General features: G+C 41.6%; 1 protein-coding gene across 2 annotated transcripts; it reads left to right on the top strand.

Moving 5' to 3' along the window:
- The first annotated feature begins 1,444 nt into the window (after positions 1-1,444).
- On the top strand, positions 1,445-18,092 carry MACC1 (MET transcriptional regulator MACC1). 2 transcript variants are annotated; one of them, XM_039525895.1, is made up of 4 exons: positions 1,445-1,547; positions 3,282-5,329; positions 9,295-9,483; positions 17,657-18,092. In XM_039525895.1, the coding sequence occupies exons 1-4, from the start codon at positions 1,445-1,447 to the stop codon at positions 17,867-17,869; spliced, it is 2,553 nt and encodes an 850-aa protein (XP_039381829.1). In that variant the 3' UTR covers positions 17,870-18,092. The 2 variants fall into 2 exon arrangements, with proteins under 2 accessions (XP_039381829.1, XP_039381827.1); XM_039525893.1 differs by having other exon boundaries at positions 1,445-1,559.
- The last annotated feature ends 1,066 nt before the right edge of the window (positions 18,093-19,158 follow it).

Raw genomic sequence — 19,158 nt, 5'->3', positions numbered from 1 at the left:
TGGCCTGCCAGGGCAGATTGCTAATACAGAGCACTCAGATGGCATCAGAGAAGGAGCGGAGCTATCACAACCAGTGTAAAGAAGAGGAGGTACCTGAATCTTGTCTCACTTATACTGGTATTAGGTCAGGATATGTCCATTGACTATAATGGAGTTGTCAGAGTGGCCCCACCCAGAGCCCCTTCCTGTGGCAGGCTGTGGCAGAACAGGCGTGTCTGCCTCAGCTTCCCTCCTTCTGACTTCCCAGTAACTCTATGCCAGGTTCTCTTGCCTCAGTAATATTTCTTCTGGTCTGGCTTATTACAAATATTCCACAACACATGTCCCCAAAGTATAGTCCATTTATCACCTGCTGTGCATGTTGTCCTCAAAATCCTAGGACATCTAGTTCCCTCCGTGCCCCACATGCCGGACTCTGGTGTCTTCTGCCACACCTGGCAGTAGGACAGTCCTCTGCTGTTCTTCTGCCAGGACAGCCACCCCAGCCCTTCCTGCCGGAGTGCATTCCCACTCTCCCCACACATGTACACCCACCGCCTCTCTGCTGGGGTAACATCCCTCACTCCTCTGGTCCATTAGCCCTCTCCAACTCTCTGGCTCCACCTCTCCAGCATGGAGACATCAGCAGGTAAGCCTCTCCGCTGCTCCCCTGCCTTCACAACCCTCTCTGTCCCTCTACTTCCACTCTCGAGGTCAGAGATGTCAGCAGGCAACTCCCTCTGCTGCTCTCTAGCCTTCAGCCTTCCAGCCTTGGTTCTCTGGCTTGGGGAAATCAGCCAGTAAAGCAAACCCCTCTTGCTGCACATCTGCCTTTTCCCTCCTAGAGTCTCCTGGTCAATGGCAGTTCTCCCCTGTTGGTCTCTTATTCCCAGGCAGCCCTTTCCTGCCTTTTCCTGACTGAACCAGGCAAGAGGAGAATCTGATCTGATGTCCACTCCAAAGAAATGCATAAAAAGAACAGCTGAGCACAAGCAGGTAGAAGTTGGTTATCTGAAACTGGCAGGGGAATGGACAGATGTGGATTTCAATTTTTAATATTTTTCTATTCAATCCTATCTCCAAACAGGGATTGGGATGGTTATGCAAACAATAAAAGGCTTATTTTTAAAATATTTTTCCTTAGAGACACAGTAAGTTGAAGTTATTGGATTTTTTTTGTGTGGCAGTCAGCCTCAATTCAGCAAAGCACCCACATGACCTATGGGACATAACTGCTTTACTGGATTGGGGCCTTAATATAGTGTTTTTACTTTTAATTTACATGTTGAGGCGCCAATCCTGCAATGTGATGCACATGGGAAGACCCCTGCACCCAAGAGGAAACCTCAGGGTCTGCCCACATGTGTCACACTGTAGGATTGGTGCTCAAGTATTCTTCAGTAGTTTCCCCTTTCTCAAATTGTACACTCACTAACATACTCTATTATTTCCTAGGAGGAAAAAAATGTCTGCTAGCAGAACAGCTTCCTCTCACACTAGAGAGATAGCACGGAGAAAATCTGAGGGAACTTTGATTGACTTGGACAAGAAAAAACCTTCAACAAGCTGTGAGTTGCCAGGTCTGTTAATATTCATTACAAAGGGCCAACACACCTGCAAGTCTCTACTCAAGCAAAACTCCCCTTGGCATCAATATCCAAGCAAGAACTACTCTGCTCATAAATATGTTGCCTTAAATACAATAGGACAGCTTCTCTTTTGTATTATGTTTCCTTTGCACTACTCAGGCAACGTAATGGGCCATATTCTAATTCCAATGCCTTGGTATAGGGGAACTCTGCTGGGTATTATTGTACCAGATCTAGGTCTGCGTTACTGCCAGCATTACAGGGGGCATGCCAGGGGAGAGAGAAAGGGAGTATAGGATCTATTAAGGATCTTACATCAGTGGTGCCACTTTGATATTTGTCCAGCAGCAGCTGTAAGTACCACTAGGGCCAGAGCTCATCCTGAGGATCAGGAAGCTGTAATCAGCTCCATATCACCCTATCCCACTCCTCTCCTATGCTGAGTGAAGCTGGCATAATGACTGCTCAACTTGCAAGAATTACAGAACCTTAGGGATGGAACAGTAACCTATAGGGAGGGACAACATTAAGGATGGGGCATGGGTGTGCTGAAAGAGATAAATAAAACCAGGCTGAGCTGCTGCTTTCATTGGTTTTTAAATAAAGATAAAGGAACTTTACTGGCAGGCTGTGTATGGGAAGGAGGAAGAATCCCTTTCACTGCTGTTATTTATATTATTCTCTGCATGCAGAAAACCTGTATAAGGCAATGGGAGTTGAAATCACTCAGCCAGTTCCTTGCAGGGAGCGATTAGCATCTCGTGCAATGGAGTCTTTAGTCAGCATATGCTGTCATCATGCACATTTGGATTTTGGTTTTATATGAGCTCTACACAAAAGGATCCCCCCACATCCATAACAAATTGATATAGTAAAATAGATTTTATTGCTAGCAATACATATTTCAATCTAAAAGGGTATTTAAATATTGCCTATATAGGAAATAAAGGTTTTCTCCTTTTTATTCCTTTTCTCTATACAAGTAATTAAATGAAAAATTCATTCTTTAGTTGATTCCAAATTTAAAATGAGTACTTGAATCTATACTGGTGAGAATTATGAATTGTTACAGTGAAAACATCAACAAATTCGTCTGAGACTGAAACCAAATGAAATTAACAATAGCATTTCTAAGTTGTAGTCTAAGGTGTAGGAAGAAAGGGAATCCTGAATGTTGTATGATCTTTTCTACAATGTGTATATGGTAGTTTCCAAGATGTAAGCGTCAGCCACTGTATTTCTGCACACAGCAAGCCACTTAGCAAAAAATGCCAATGGCTTTTCCTAGTGGACGACATTCATTAGAATACACAGTCTAAGGATCTGCTCCTCAACTCCCATTAATACTACTGGGAATTGCAGGTGCTCAGCAGCATGCTGCAGATACTCCACATCTTGCAATATCAGGCCCTATTATAAGGACTAATTTATTGGTGCTTTTTTGTTAATATTTCTTCTTTAATCCTAATTTAAATACTAATACATTATTGACACTCTGTTGGTTATGTTTAAAACCTTAAAAGCAATATGAAGGTATAAACTGACCCTACATGACTTACACACTATACAAATTTTAACTTGGGATAAATTTAGCCTTAGTGTACTGTAACTACATCAATAGGTTTACTGCAGAGATGATTTTGGCCCATTTTGTCCAATAAATATGGTTTGAGTATGGATAGGAATAATTATCTCATTTTTTTTAAAAAACAGATGATGAAGAGAATACATTGGATTCAATCATTGACTGGCCTGAGGTGTTCAAACAACATGCTCAGACTGTTTCCAAGACTAATCCTTTCCGGAATGAACTGTCAGCATCCAACCCATTTGTATATGATGTAGCTCAGTTAAGTAACAGTGACAAGAACAATAAACAAATTTCTATCTTAAAAGAAGACCCCTATCTGTTCTCCAGAGATTCAAGCAACAGGGATTCTTTTGCTTCATCAGGTGATGAGCTAGATATTGATCATCTTCTAAGAAAGGCTTCAGCAGGGAAATCTGGGAGATCTAAGAGTGCATCTGAGCTTTTGGACATTGTAGATACCAAAAGATTTGATCCTGACACCACAGCACCCTCTGACCAGATTTTAGCTGCAGACATGGAATGGCTTCAAAATGACCGTGAAGCCTACAAAATGGCTTGGTTGAGTCATCGACAGCTGGCCCGATCTTGTCTAGATTTGGATGTGATGAGTCATAGTCCTGGATGGGCACAAACACAACCTACAGACACTCATGTAGTTTGTAAACTGAATCATGAAGGGGGTTCAGTGCAGCTACCTGACTCGGATATCACCGTTCACATCCCTGAGGGTCATGTATCACCTGGGGAATTCCAAGAAGTTGGTTTAAGGGCTATTCTGAACCCTCCCCCATCACTTAATCATGATCTTTCAAGCACTGTGAGCCCACTGATAGAACTCACTTTAAGTAACCTCAACACAATGGAAGCTATTTTACTAGAAATGAAAATTGCAGCTGAAGTGAAGAAGGATCCTTTCAGTCAAGTTATGACTGAAATTATGGGTTTTTATAGTCTCAACAAAGAAGGTCCTTTTGAAAAGCTACACAACTGCTACATTTACAAAGATACCATACAAGTGAAGTTGACAGACCTGAGTCAGGTGATGTACATAGTGGTTGCAGTACAAGCGAACCCAGTTCAGTCTCTGACTACATCTGTTTGGGAATACATCCACAGAAATCTCTCCATTGGAATTTATGGGCCCAAACATATTCATCCTTCTTTCACTGCTGTTTTTACAGTCTTTGGTCATAACTACATTCCAGAAAAACTCACAGTTTGTGACATTAAAAAGGGTGGAAAGAGCATGCCACCAGTGGTGTTTAATCTGTGGGGAAAGCATACATTTTTACTTGATAAGCCACAAGATCTAAGTGTTTCTTTGATATCCTGTGATCCTGATTTTGAAGTGAAGGTGGAAGATCAAAGCAAAGAAATTAAAGAAGGGCAGTTGAAAGCAGGGGAAGTTGTCAACCAGCAGTTTCCATTTTCTGTACTTGGAACTGGGGAAATGCATTTGTTCACATTCCTAGTTCAGATTAAAGTCCCAAACAACAATCTAGTGACCCAGTTCCCTATTACAACTCCTGATCCAGCTCCAAAGTTAACTGGGATGACTAGTAAGCCAAATCGTTTACAGAAACGCAAAGAGATCAAATCTGCTCCTTTTTTACTGACACCAACAGTTAAATACCCCAAGTTTCAAGATAAGACTTTAAATATTACCAGCTACGGAGTGGCCTTGAAAACTGTGTTTCGTCAAAATAAGATTGACTATTTACTAGAATATTTTAAAGGGGACACAATAGCATTTCTTGGTGAAGATAAAGTGAAAGCGATTGGACAAACTAAAGTTAAAGAATGGTATGTGGGGGTTCTTCGAAGAAAGATTGGTTTAGTGCACTGTAAAAATGTAAAAGTGATTTTAAAAGAACAAGCTATAGATATCACTGATAGTGTGCTGCCAACCAGGAATCTTTTGGAACAAATTGCACTGCCTTTTAAGAAATTGACATATATCTATTCCTTAGTCCTATCCACGGTATCGGAGAGAGTTTACAACTGGAAAGCTTTGGCTGATGTGCTAGGATATTCACATATGTCATTGGATGATTTCAGTGAGGTACCAGCAGATAAAGAATCAGAAAGAGTCGCATATGTGGTGAAGAAATTGAAGGAAGATTGCCATGCTAACAGACCCAGAAGGCAGTTTCTTTATGAGCTTATTGTTGTAAGTACTACTCAAGTGGACTCATCTGTTTTGTATAGATAGTAAATGAGTACTGTTTGCCAGTAATAATTTTAAGTAATGAAATATGATACGACATTAGTACTGTATTGTGAATCTTTGCAAATATGAATACAGTAACTGAAAATTGTAAGCACCTAAGTTAAAAAATTTGAGCACTCGACATAAATTAATACAATATTCAATACAAACCACATACATTTATGTTAATTGATCCAACCCATATATGGTCAAATTTGTAAAAATTAGAGTATTGCTCAGTAGCGAGCTGGCTGGGATGACAAAAACCATGACTTTTTATGAAAAAAATACCCTTAAAACCCATACTTTCTCTCACAAAAGTAGTATTTTATAAACACTGCTTTATTGGGAACTTTTTAAACTATTGGTCCAGTCTGGATTTGAACCAGTGACCTACAAGTGAAAGCTCTATATCTCTTTACAAACCTAAATCTATCATAAACTAGTTGCTTAGAATCCTTTTATATTTTTAAGGCAAGGAAAGCATGGTACATTTACAGAAGACTTGATTTTCTGTATAAAGCTACCCATGTCTTGCATCTTGATAATCCATGTTGTTTCTGCTTAAAGAAAGGCAATTAAGTCATTACAATTATTTTTAGAAGTTCAGATTTTCATGAGGAAGATTTGCAAGTTGCTAAACAAGTCTTACTGGATTCAGTGATGTTTTTCTTCAAGAACTGCTGTACTTCAGCCTTTCAGGTGAATGGTTGAATTACAAACCTTAAAATACTCATGTAACCTACATCTGAAAATGTGAACATATACAACAGTGTTTCTGCTAAGTCAAGAAAAAGTGGAGTTGAGGGTACTGCCTGGGGCCCTTAGACTGATAAGCAGACAAAGCTCATTTAGGAATGGCAGAGAGCCAAGTTTTATATTTGTTATAATAATGGCTCTCTGATGAATTCACAGCTGAGTTTTTTCTACTAAGCCTTCCCCCTTTGCAGGGTCCCAGCTTCAGCCTGAGCACGAATGTCTATGGCTGGAGAGTCTTGCCCGCATGCTCGAGGTTCAGCTGACTGCCATATTTGGGGTCGGGAAGGAATTTTCCTCCAGGGTAGATTGGCAGTGGCCCTGGAGGTTTTTCGCCTTCCTCCGAAGCATGGGGCAGGGGTCGCTTGCTTAAGGAGTGGGTGGATCGGCTTATGTGGCCTGCATCTTGCAGGAGGTCAGACTAGATGATCATAATGGTCCCTTCTGATCTTGAATTCTATGATTCTATGATTCTATGATAAACAGCTCCATAGCCTGAACCCTGCAAGTCTGAATCAGCTAACATGGGCCAGCCGGGGTGCTTAATTGCAATGTAGAGATACCCTTAGCCACTCCCGTACTGCAGACACACTGAGAATGCTACGTGACATAACTAATCCATTCCCTTTGAAAAGTCAGCATTCCAAAGGACCTCAATAAATCAGGGCTGCTCAGAGGATTCAGGGGGCCTGGGGCAAAGCGGGGGAGCTGCGGCGCTTGTACTCACCCAGCAGCGGTCTGGGTCTTCAGCGGCATTTTGGTGGTGGGGGGCCTTTCAGGCACTCTTCGTCTTCAGCAGCACTGAAGGGCCCCCCACCGCCGAAATGCCGCTGAAGACCCGGACCGCCGCTGGGCCAGGGCTCACGGGGCCCCTGCGGGGCCTGGGGCAAATTGTCCCACTTGCCCCCCCTCTGGGCGGCCCTGCAATAAATACACTGCCCAAAGGCAAGGCAGCAGTGGCCACTTGCAAACTGAGTAAACTTCTTAACATCCCAGGAGGTGATATAAAAATGAATTGGGTTCACTTATGTTTCTCTTTATTCAAGAAGAGTTAAAGGGGAAACTAGCCAACCTAGCAAATGGAGACAGAGCTGTGTGAAGACCTCATTATAAAACAGGGGATGTATACAGGTGCCAGGAAAAAACATCAGAGGACTAAGGAGATATCCTATCTGTGAATGGTGTACAATTTCCAGCTCTGAAATGCCAATTTGGCTTGCTGCCTTTATAAAAGCTACAGTTACAAATATAAAATCACCCATGCCACTTATGGGAAGGTCTTTTTAACGTTTAAAATGAGATGAATCCCAGTTCTTCAACAGACAGGGTCCAGTGCTGCTCAATGATGCATATGTAAAAATTGCATTTGTATTTTGAGCAATAGGTTATACCTATCCAGCTAGCCAAAAAGTATGCAGATTAGGCATACTGGGCCAAACTCTGCTTTCCATTGTACTGACTTCAGAGGAGTTTACTGTGGATATGCACCAGCGTAGCACAACTTAGAATCTCCTAAATCTAATGTGATGGATTTAGGAAAGTCTGGACAAAACCTATGACTCCAATCTTGCAAAGAGGGCACAAAACTGTGGTAACACTCAGTTCTGCTATGTGGGGAAAAGAGAAGTCTGAGCAGAGGTCAGGAGAAAGAGAGATGGACCAACCACTAGCTCCCTATGGAACAATGTTCTGCTGTAGCTGTCTCCACAGCAATGTACAGGAGCATTTAATAGGCGACGTGAGCAGGAGGGGCAGCAATATGGCAAGTTATTTTGTTAATATGCTGATAAGCTGTCCAGAAAACCCTGTGAGAAGGAGGGCTGGATGCTACTTGAAGCCTGAGAGGTGGCAGTTTTGGGTCAGCTATGTCGATGCTTTTTGAGGTGGGAGGAAAAAGGAGGTTTCCATGCCCCCAGCCCCTCATTTTTTTGTACTTTGGTCTGGGGATTCGGGATTTGGTCCTTTATATGTAACTTGTGTGATTCCCCTTCCCTACACCATTCAATGCAACAAGGAACATACAAAGTTATTTATAGAGGCAGGAACATTAAAGCAGTAAAATGCAAAATTCATAATGGTGCTTTATTTAGTAATCTGAGCGTTAGTCCTGAAATCCAGACATAGGCAAAACTCCCAGTGCTTTAAATTGGAGTTTTGCCCGAGTAAGGACTTCAGAACCAAAGCTATAATCATTCTATATGAAATTTGCAACTAGCAATGAACACTATTACTATTTGTGTCAAATTACTCCTGCCCATAAAAGGTCTGGCAGCACAGATCAGGGGTGTCATTCAGCCCCACAAACTGCATCCCATTGAAAATCCCTCAAAACTGTTTTGTTTTTTTTAACAGAAAATTGGGTTTTTAACTAAACAAAATTTCCTGAAAAGTATCTGCTTTCTGCAGAACATGTTGATACTTGCCCAAAAACTGAACATCTGAAAACCAAAAACTTAAATTTTTGGCTGCAATATTTTGGTTTTTGGTATTTCACTGAACAGTCAATATTTTCCATAGAAAATTTTCTGCAGAAAAAAAATGTGTTTTTCCACCCAGCTCTAATCTAAGCCAATAAGAAAGTAGAAATATAACATGTATTAATTTCAGGACTTTTCTACTGGAACCATCTTAATTTGCTTTGTTCCAAATAACATGTTTTGTTTTCACTTTTTGTGTCCTTGTAAGTTGGAATCATAGTCAGCAAATTATCAGGTATTCGGAGGGATGAAATTTAAATGCTCTGGCCAATGTAATCAGTGATTTTCTGGAAAAGAAATGGAACAAGGACCGCACCTTATTATACCAATGCTCTGATTTCATTTTTAAGGTTCATGAAGCTAAATTTTAGGTCCCAAATATTTATGTTGGAGAAGGCTATTTTCCCTTCAGGATCCTCAAACTTGGCAGAATTCAACTGACACTGGAATGCAGAAGCAATGGGATGCCAATTTAATTTTTTTCTTGAGCTTATGGGCACCTTTCCTATAAAAAAATATTGGCAATCTCTTTTTGTACCAAAGGTGTAAACACAGTTACTTTTTTATAAAGAACCTAAAAAGGTTTAGCCTTCCTTAATGTTTGAAAAGATCTACTGGATAGTTACAGGAACAAACAATAATTATTTGCTCTCAAATACTGACCAAGCTTGATTCTAAAAATTGTGACTGCAGGCACTTCTGAAGTTAGATTGCCAAGGATTAGTAGCCCGTCTTACCCAGGACACTGTACTTTTGACTTCGGCCGTCAAGCTTGGCAAATGCTGGAGAGAGCTGGCAGAAAGATTAGCCCGACTCACAAAACAACAGATTGAGGCTTATGAAGTACCTCACCGAGAGAGAAGTGGAGAAGTTGCCCTGGAGGTAAGCCTTCTCGCTCTTTTCTTGCACAGCCTTGCTAAAATGTTTACAGCACGTTTTTCTATGTGCAAATACAGTGTGAGCCTTTCTTCCCCTCCTTGTGTAGCCCACCCCTCCCTCCTTTGATTGTCTCCCTATGTAAACTGTAAGCTCCTCAGGGCAGGGATTATCTCTCACTATTTGTTTATAGGGTGCCTAGAAATCTCAACAGAGGCCTTTGGAACTACTGTAATCAAATAATAAATAAGAATTTACTCTGAAATCTTTGCTTCTGTCCACCTTAAACCTCAGCTGATTTCCTCCACCCCATGCCCATCCTTGCTCCCTCATAATCAGCCTTTTTCCTTCCCTCTCTCTTATCAGTCATCTCTGGCTCCTTTTCTTTGTCTTCAGCATGTTGTTTCCTTGCACAAGTTAGCCCTCACTTCTCTCTCCTTCATCTTCCTTGGGGCTTGCTTCATTTCAAAGCTCCTGAGATGGACTATCTATTCCCAGAGAACTTCTGCCTTTCATTCAAGTGTTTTTCTTGACCTCCCCTCCCACCAGTCATATTCCTGCTCTCTTCACAGTAAAGGGCCTTAACAAAAGCCACTTACTTTCTGAGTCTAAGGCAGTGGTTCTCAACCAGGGCCCCTCTGAGGCTGTGAGCAGGTTTCAGGGGTTCTGCCAAAATTAACCAGAGAGCAGGGTTGGCAATAGACTCAGTGGGACCCAGGACAGAAAGCTGAAGCCTGAGCACCACTGCCTAGGCCTGAAGCCAAAGCCGGAGCAACTTAGCTTCACGGGGCAATTGTCCTGCTTGCTACCCCCTAATGCTGGGCCTGGTTTTTAATCTACTGGATATGCAGAGAAACAGTTGTTGTGGCACAGGTGGGCCATGGAGTTTTTATAGCATGTTTTGGAGGTCTCAGAAAGAGAAAGGTTGAGAACCACTGGTCTAAGGGAGGAGGGATGGATTAGTGGATGGGGAACTGGACTGGGAGTCAGGACACCTGGTTCTGTTCCTAACTCTGTGACTCTCCTGTCCCGTTCTGTGACCTTGGGCAAGGCTCTGTGCCTTAGTCTTACTCTCTGCAATGGGCCTAATGATACTTATTCTCCGCAATCAGAGGCGGCTCCAGGCACCAGCACGCCAAGTGCGTACTTGGGGCGGCAAGCCACGGGGGGCGCTCTGACAGTCGCTGTGAGGGCAGCAGGCAGGCTGCCTTCGGCGGCATGCCTGCGGAGGGTCCGCTGGTCCCGCGGCTTCGGCGGACCTCCCGCAGGCTGCCGCCGAATTCGCAGGACCGGGGACCTCCCACAGGCAAGCTGCCGAAGGCAGCCTGCCTGCCGTGCTTGGGGTGGCAAAATGCCTAGAGCCGCCCCTGTCCTCAATAAAGCTTGTGAGCTATGTAGATGAAAAGTGCTAAGTAAGAGTGAAGTATTCTTCATTTCTCAGGTGTCTTTAACATCATGTTTTTAACACCCACATCTCCTTAAGACCCTCCTCCTTTCTTCACTTTCCATAACTTCTTGGTTCTCCTACTTCATGGATGTGTATTCATTCAGCGGATCCTCTATCTCCTACTTGCCCTTATTAGTTGATGATTTCCAGGATTCTATTCTCAGCCAAGTTTTTCTTCTGAACAGCCTCATGCACTCCTCCAGCACTTCTAGAGATACTCAAATCTGCCGCTTCGTTCTGATCTCTTTCTCTCTGACTAGGCTCCCATCTCTTCCCCTCTTTCTGGCATCTCTCCTGTCTTGATATCTTGGTACTTCCACAAACTGTACATGGCAAAATCTGAACTCATCACGTCTCCTGTAATGCCTCTTTTTCTCACCACCGTTGGAATCTCTGCTCTTTTCTCAATCATTCAAGCTCACAATTTACAGTACTTTTTTGCTCCTCTCTTTCTTTCTCTCCTCACATGTGGTTGACAGCAATCTCATTCCTTCTCCCTCACCCCTGGTGTACACCACCTGCCTTTTGGAATCCCTGACCCTTCCCCTCTTCCCTCTGTTTTATCTGCAGCATGTTGCCTAGAATGATCATCCTTTCCTGCCAGGCTGATCTTGTAACCCCAACCCTTTAAATCATTTGAGTGGCTCAGTTTCTGTCAGTGTCAAATTGAAACTCCTTGTCCTCACTTTCAAGGTTCTGTGCCTGTGTAGTCATTAGTGATTATTTTCTGTTTGGTTTTGGAATTTTAGAAGGAGGTAAGGCAAAAGTGGAACAAACAGTGGTGGGGCTGTTCAGTGGAAAGTTAGTGGGGGAGTAGGCACTAGCAGTGGAAAGCTAACTAAAAGAAGTGGGTTTGAAAAAGGATTTTTCAGGACAGAAAGGATGCATTCAAGCACATACAGGGCAGGGAGAGCACAGCTATAAAGACATGAGGCAGAAGAGGAGGGAAAGGGAGCAGTGAGGCAAGAAGAATGGGAAGAGCATGGGATGCAACTTGGGAAATAGGTAAAAAACGAGGTCTGAGTTTCAGACAGCAGCAGAATCGACCCTTAAATGTCCATCATATTTCAGCATCTGACTTGCTATAGTGCTTATTCCTCTCTTTCCTGCCCTGCCTTCATCTGTTGACATAAGAACATAAGAACGGCCATAATGGGTCAGACCAAAGGTCCATCTAGCCCAGTATCCTGTCTACCAACAGTGGCCAATGCCAGGTGCCCCAGAGGGAGTGAACCTAACAGGTAATGATCAAGTGATATCTCTCCTGCCATCCATGTCCACCCTCTGACAAACAAACAGTCTAGGGACACCATTCCTTACCCATTGTGTCTAATAGCCATTAATGGACTTAACTTCCATGAATTTATCCAGTTCTCTTTTAAACGCTGTTATAGTCCTAGCCTTCATAACCTCCTCAGGCAAGGATGCAGGGGAAGAAGTGTATTCACACCACGAAGCATGCTGCTGAGCAAACGTTGTTTAGTATATGTCTCAGGCTTCTGAGTTCCACAAGTTGACTGTGCACTGTGTGAAGAACTTCCTTTTATTTGTTTTAAGCCTGCTGCCCATTAATTTCATTTGGTGACCCCTAGATCTTTTATTATGGGAATAAGTAAATAACTTTTCCTTATCTACTTTCTCCACATCACTCATAATTTTATATAACTCTATCATATCCCCCTTTAGTTGCCTCTTTTCCAAGCTGAAAAAGACCTAGCCTCTTTATTCTCTCCTCATATGGGACCCTCTACAAACCCCTAATCATTTTAGTTGCCCTTCTCTAAACCTTTTCTAGTGCCATATATCTTTTTTGAGATGAGGCAACCACATCTGTACGCAGTATTCAAGATGAGGGTATACCATCGATTTATATAAGGGCAATAATATATTCTCCATCTTATTCTCTATCCCCTTTTTAATGATTCCTAACATCCTGTTTGCTTTTTTGACCACCTCTGCACACTGCGTGGACATCTTCAGAGAACTATCCACGATGACTCCAAGATCTTTTTCCTGATTAGTTGTAGCTAAATTAACCCCCATCATATTGTATGTATAGTTGGGGTTATTTTTTCCAGTGTACAATACTTTATATTTATCCACCTTAAATTTCATTTGCCATTTTGTTGCCCAATCACTTCGTTTTGTGAGATCTTTTTGAAGTTCTTCACAGTCTGCACAGACAACAACCCTTCTGCTTATGTCTAACAGACTGTAAGCGCTCTGAGGTAGGGACAATAGGTCGGATTCTATTTTTGCCTCCACAGATGTAAATCCACTGATTTCTATGGGGTTCCTTCAGATTTTCCCCTGTGTAACTCAGAGCAGAAGCAGAACTTTTTAATTTCTCTCCAGTGCCATGCAGACTTATGGTGCTATATAAATACTAAAATAAAATGATAGACAATAAACCATTTAAAGAGAAGTAGGTGCCCATTTTCATAAAGCCCACATGGCCATGCATGGTACTAAAATTAAAGATTAACTAGGTGACAAAAACATCTTTCCTTTGGTGTAAACTTTAAAAACAGCACATGCATTGTTTGTGGCAGTTGCCACACTGGCAGCTGTAGAAAATGAAATCCTTAGGTGTACTATGTGTAAAAGCGCTGTCAGATATCCCCTTCTAGTCATCAATGTACCTCAATCCTTTTTTTAGAGCAACTGTTCTCAAAGGGTGGTCCACGGACCACTGATGGTCTATTGAGCACATGCTAGTTGTCCTCAGAGAGAGTTGGCTCGGCACACGCTGCTACCTTCCTTCCTTGTATCCAGATGCTCAATAGCTAATAATACACCAACACTGTATTTTGTTTCAGAGTAGCAGCCGTGTTAGTCTGTATTTTGTGTGTGTGTACTTGCTACTGGGATGTTCTACAATTTCAGTTGTGGGGCAATGATTTTCATGATTGCAAATGAGACGGTCCACATTGCAGTCTCTAGGAAGATGAGGTCTACACTGTGAGTGAGGTTGAAAGTCCCTTTTCCAGAGGGACTAATTCTTGCATTGAGAAAGTAGCTCAGTCTTCATGCTCACTCAGTTCCTGGGTAGAATTACTTTTTGGAGCCTGAAAGCTGCAAAAACCTAGATTGCTGCCTTAAGACTATTTAGGTCTGAGGTCTCCTTTTCAGATACAAGACACACTGGTAATTTATGGCCTATTCAATTATATTATTTTTCTTTTCCATTTGCACTACCAAGGAATCAGTACATCTTTGAGAGACATCTTCATAATGTCATTTTTATATTAAATGATTTCCTAAAGCGGAATTCAAAAACTACATTATTTCATTTTAACTGATTATGTTGTTCTTCTCTCATCCAAGCAAATCTGACACAATGCAAGTAGTTTTGGGAGGTGTAATAAACATTTCTCACCAGATTCACTGTCAACAACTGAACGTACACTGAACGTACAGGGAAAATGTAATAGTTATCATGTTCCCATCAAAAGTTTAAGAAGAATGCCCTTTGGGTTTTCAAATGTATGCTGCTGCTCTCATTTGTATGGCTAGGCCTATGCTTCAACACTGGCAGACTGTGACTTTGATAAGATACATTTCAAATCTTAGACGGAAAATTACATTTAGTTTGCAGCCTGCACTATACAGAGAATATTATTTGACACAAAAGGGAACTAAATTGTACAACAGTCTTATTCCTTCTCTGGCTATAGTGACATCATGTAGAGATATTAGTCAAACTTTGATGCCAATCCTGGTAGTATTAAACTGCCACTATGAAACATCAAATGAAATATTTGCTGCAAACAAATAGCTGTCCTTGTTTAGCCAGGACGGGGGGCGGCGCGACAACACACACACAGATTATGTTGGCTCAACACCCATGTCTCTTATTTTCAAGAGATTTGTATATTCTTGATGTTAAACTACATACAAAATTCTCTGCTGTGCAGCAATGCTGGCTGCTGCAAACATAGTGTAGCCTCTTGCAACGTAAAAATAGCAACATATATTTTAAAAAAAGAACATTGTAGGAAAAGCTACGCCAGTCTATCAGTTGGTTTAATCATTTATTTATTGGGATGATTATGGAGCCTTCCTAGATGACTGTGTACTAAAAAAGCCAGCATACAATATTTTAAAGGTACAACTGCAAAGATATCTAGCTGGAAACAGTGTCAATCCAAAAGAGACTTACAACCCACCAGAATGTAGGACTAAATCCAATTCTTCTTAACACCCTTATTCTTCTATAATCAACTCCACGTGAAAAGCCTAGGGAACGAGATGGGGCTTGCTAAAGGTTCCTTCTCTAAAAGTCAACGAACTTAGGGTGTGTCCAACACCTCACACGGTGAAAAACATTTAAAACACTGTCCTCTAATTTTGTGCTCACAAAATGCCACATGCATACATGAAATTATTCATACAAAAATCAGAGGTCAGGATGAAAATCATTAACTTCAATAGGCGCAGTATTTCACCCTAAGTATCTTCACAATATTATCACACATCTGACAAATTATTTTAAAAGTGATTGCTAATACTCATTTCTTAATATACTTAACAGATAGCAGAGACTTCTGATACAGAACACTGTATTACAACCCAGAGCCCTCACTCATAACTAGTTTCTAATTCATGACTGTAGCTGGCCCAATAACTGGACCTGGGGTGGGGAATGATTTGTGAATAATAATTGGACAATTAACAGGAAACATTAATTGAATCGATTATTTGCTGAATACTATTTAGCCACCTGTAACATTGGCTAGATAATGAAAAAAGCATCCGTGTATTTAAATTCAAAACTAATATTAGTAATGAATAATCATTCAGGGCACTTCAATCCATGAAAGATCACCTCTCACTATATGACCACTTAGGCCTGATTGTAAGAAACAGTTAAGTTCCTTTATGGACTCAGGAGACCTGGATTCAGTTCCCAGCCTTGCCACTGGCCTGCAGGATAACTTTGGGCAAGTCATGGCCCCTTTCTGTGCCTCAGTATCCCCTTTTGTAAAGTGGTGATAATTTGAAAAGCACTTTGAGATCTACTGATGCTCTATAAGAGCGAAGTACTTCTATTATTATTATGGAACTGGACACCCAAGGCTTGTCAGAAATAGAGCTATGTGGGTGGAGAGGGTTCTCTGGGGATTGTTTGATGGAGGTGTGTGTCTCTGTGAGAGAAGTAGCAGAAAGCACTGATGATATTGAGAAAAGGGTGAGCGAGAACTTTTGGGCTAAGTGCTGGCAGGAGTTGTGAGCAAAGAAACTGTCCGCTGTGGAATCAGGACTGTGTACAGCCTTTGTAAATAAATATGATTGCATCAATCTTCAATTTCTCCTCCTCAGGAGAACAAGCCTCGGGACCCTCAAAATTGGCTAGCTGGTTAGGTCAAAAAGGAGTAACAATATCCTACAATAGAAGCCTACTAAAGTGCAGGAATAATCAGAAAGTACCGTTTCTGCGTAGCCTCTCTCACAGAGTCCTATCTGCTTACTGCAGCGTTATATTCCCATTAACACAGCAGAGAAAGAGAGTTGGGAAAGAGAGTTGGATTCCATCCTGCCTTATGCACCAGCTACGCAATTGCTAACTAAGTTCCAGTTGCAGAATCTTTATTAGTGATGTTGATCAGCAAGCCATAGAGAACACAGCCTGACATTCACAGCCCAGTTTAAGTTTGCAGAAGTAGCAGCAAGGAAAACAATCTTTTTATTTGTAAACCAAGCAAAAGGCGGGAATTTGATCTGGAAGTCCTTCAGAGATTGCCCCCACCCCCGTGTCTATCAGCACTTTAAAAGATCTAGGGGCAGATCTTCAGCTGGTGAAAATTGTCATAGGCCCAATGACTTCAATGGAGCTCTGACCATTTACAACAGCTGCGGCCCTGCCCCATAAACTTGGCTTGTCCTGAACGAAACGTGAAGGGATACTTTAGAAGGGGCACTATTGACTTTAATTTTTTTAAATTAATAGAAGTTGAGGATAGATTGTATGTCCTGATTTTTGGTTTTAAGTTTTTATAAAGGTTTTTCTACTCCCTTGCTGATATTTATAAGCATCTGATAGGCAAACCTCTACGTACGAGTGACTTCAGTGTTTCAAGGATCAAAGCCACAGAGAGCAAAATTCCAAAATTGCTTAGGCCTACCCCTCCTTTCTTCTTTTCTGGACCCTCACCTGCCTACTGGCTCTTTAGTTTCAACCTTTCTGCTGCTCTCACCCTCTGGCAAAGCAGGTATATAAGCTCCAATCTGAGTAGTGCATGAGGGAGACACCATAATTCTGATTCCCAAGACAAGAAGTGCAACTGACCATCAACCGAATAATGAAGTTCACCATCTGCAAACTGCTGTTGAATGCACACATTAAAGTGAAACAAGAAAATCCCCGCCCCCATCTTTTCACTGTTAATGATATTTGGCATTACTTCTAACTATACTAAGTACAAATTGTTCAGACAGAATTATGGTTGTCAATTTGATAGATTCTTCATTTAAAGGGACACTATCTGTTTATTGCTACTTATTTCACTAAAATGTCCATATCTATAGAAAAACTGACAGCGTAAATGGGACATTGCAGTTTTTATCTGAACATGCTTTACATGAGAAAGTACTTCAATATGCTCAAAGAATAAAAGTTAATTTGTTTCCTTTTCTATAACTTTTTAATTACTATGCCCTTATAGTAGATCTAGAAAGTCATTGTACATTGTTTGTTTTCTCCTAATATTAAAAAAAAAAAATTCTTTGCAGATGATGTGGAAACCTGCATACGATTTTCTGTACACATGGGGCGCTCACTATGGGGACAGCTATAGAGACGTGTTACAAGACCTGCAGTCAGCTTTGGACAAAATGAAAAACCCTTTGACCAAACAGTGGCGAGAGTTAACTGGAGCTTTGATTCTAGTGAACTGCATGGAGATCTTAAGGGCAAATGCTTTCCCCAAGAAGGAGGAAGACTAGAATCCCAAATTCTTTTATGGACTATCTATTGGAAAACTATGGTGTTGATTTTTATACTCGTCAATTATTTTTAAGACCCTGATTTTCCAAAAGAGAACAGATCCTTTCATTTTAGCTCATTTTTTCTGCACTTATATGTGTTACATACAGCACAGACCACGTGGAACACAATTTATCTGAAGGACTTTCGGGGCATGCAGAATAATATTCTGAGGACCATGCAGGGGTGAAATTGGAGTTGGAAGGTGAATTAGGTCCTTGAAAAGATTTTAATTCCATGGACCAATTCCTAAATGAAAAATTCACAAGACTACAACTATAGCTTATAATAAAGCCAACTTTTTTATTTTGAGGTCTATTAAGCCCCACATGTTCTGGGCTGCTCTGATAATATTCACTCAGTATGCCCAAAATTTTCAAAAGTGACAATTTGGGCTCCAATCCTGCAAGTTACAACACAAGGATTAGCCGCTGAGCCCATGTGAAAGACCTATTCGAGTCAATGGGGCCATGCAAGCACAGAGGATGTTGTGAAGGCCAAGACTACAACAGGGTTCATAACGGAACTAGATAAATTCATGGAGGATAGGTCCATCAATGGCTATTAGCCAGGATGGGCAGGGATGGTGTCTCTAGCCGCTATCTGCCAGAAGCTGGGAATGGGAGACAGGAGATGGATCACTTGATGATTACCTATTCTGTTCATTCCCTCGGGGGCACCGGGCATTGGCCGCTGTCAGAAGAGAAGATACTGGGCTAGATGGACCTTTGGTCTGAGCCAGTATGGCCATTCTTATGTTCACACTGCTGTGCCTTTTCATAATCAGTTGCAGTATTGGGGGCCTTACTGCAAGTTCCTTGGGTTTTGGGTGTCCAGAAGAAGACACCTTCAGTTTGATTTTCAGGTGTGGTGAGCTCTTGTAACTCCAATGGAAGTCAATGGCAGTCAAGCTGGCTGGGAAACCAAAGATCAGTTCCATAAATTTTTTTGTTTTTGGAATTTTTTCACCCCAAATCAGGATGCCTGGACTCCATCAGGGGTTTCTTGAAATTGAACCTTCTCCACAAAACACTGTAATTTTTATGAATAGACAAATTCTGCCAAAATATTTTTTTAACCAACTCTAAACAGGAGCTCAGTGCTTCTGTAAAGGCCATAGGTGTCCTAAATTGGACACTCAGGGAGAGGGGCACCCAAATTGGTGGCCACATCTGGAAATAGCTCACTGTTCTTTGTACCACCAAGTCTGTATACATGATGCACAGTGAAATTTTACTAATCTTTCTTT

Source organism: Mauremys reevesii, linkage group 2 (genome assembly GCF_016161935.1).
Source record: "Mauremys reevesii isolate NIE-2019 linkage group 2, ASM1616193v1, whole genome shotgun sequence".
Classification (NCBI taxonomy): domain Eukaryota; kingdom Metazoa; phylum Chordata; order Testudines; family Geoemydidae; genus Mauremys; species Mauremys reevesii.
The sequence above is the reverse complement of the archived record's forward strand: the minus strand, read 5'-3'. Positions and strand labels throughout refer to the sequence as shown.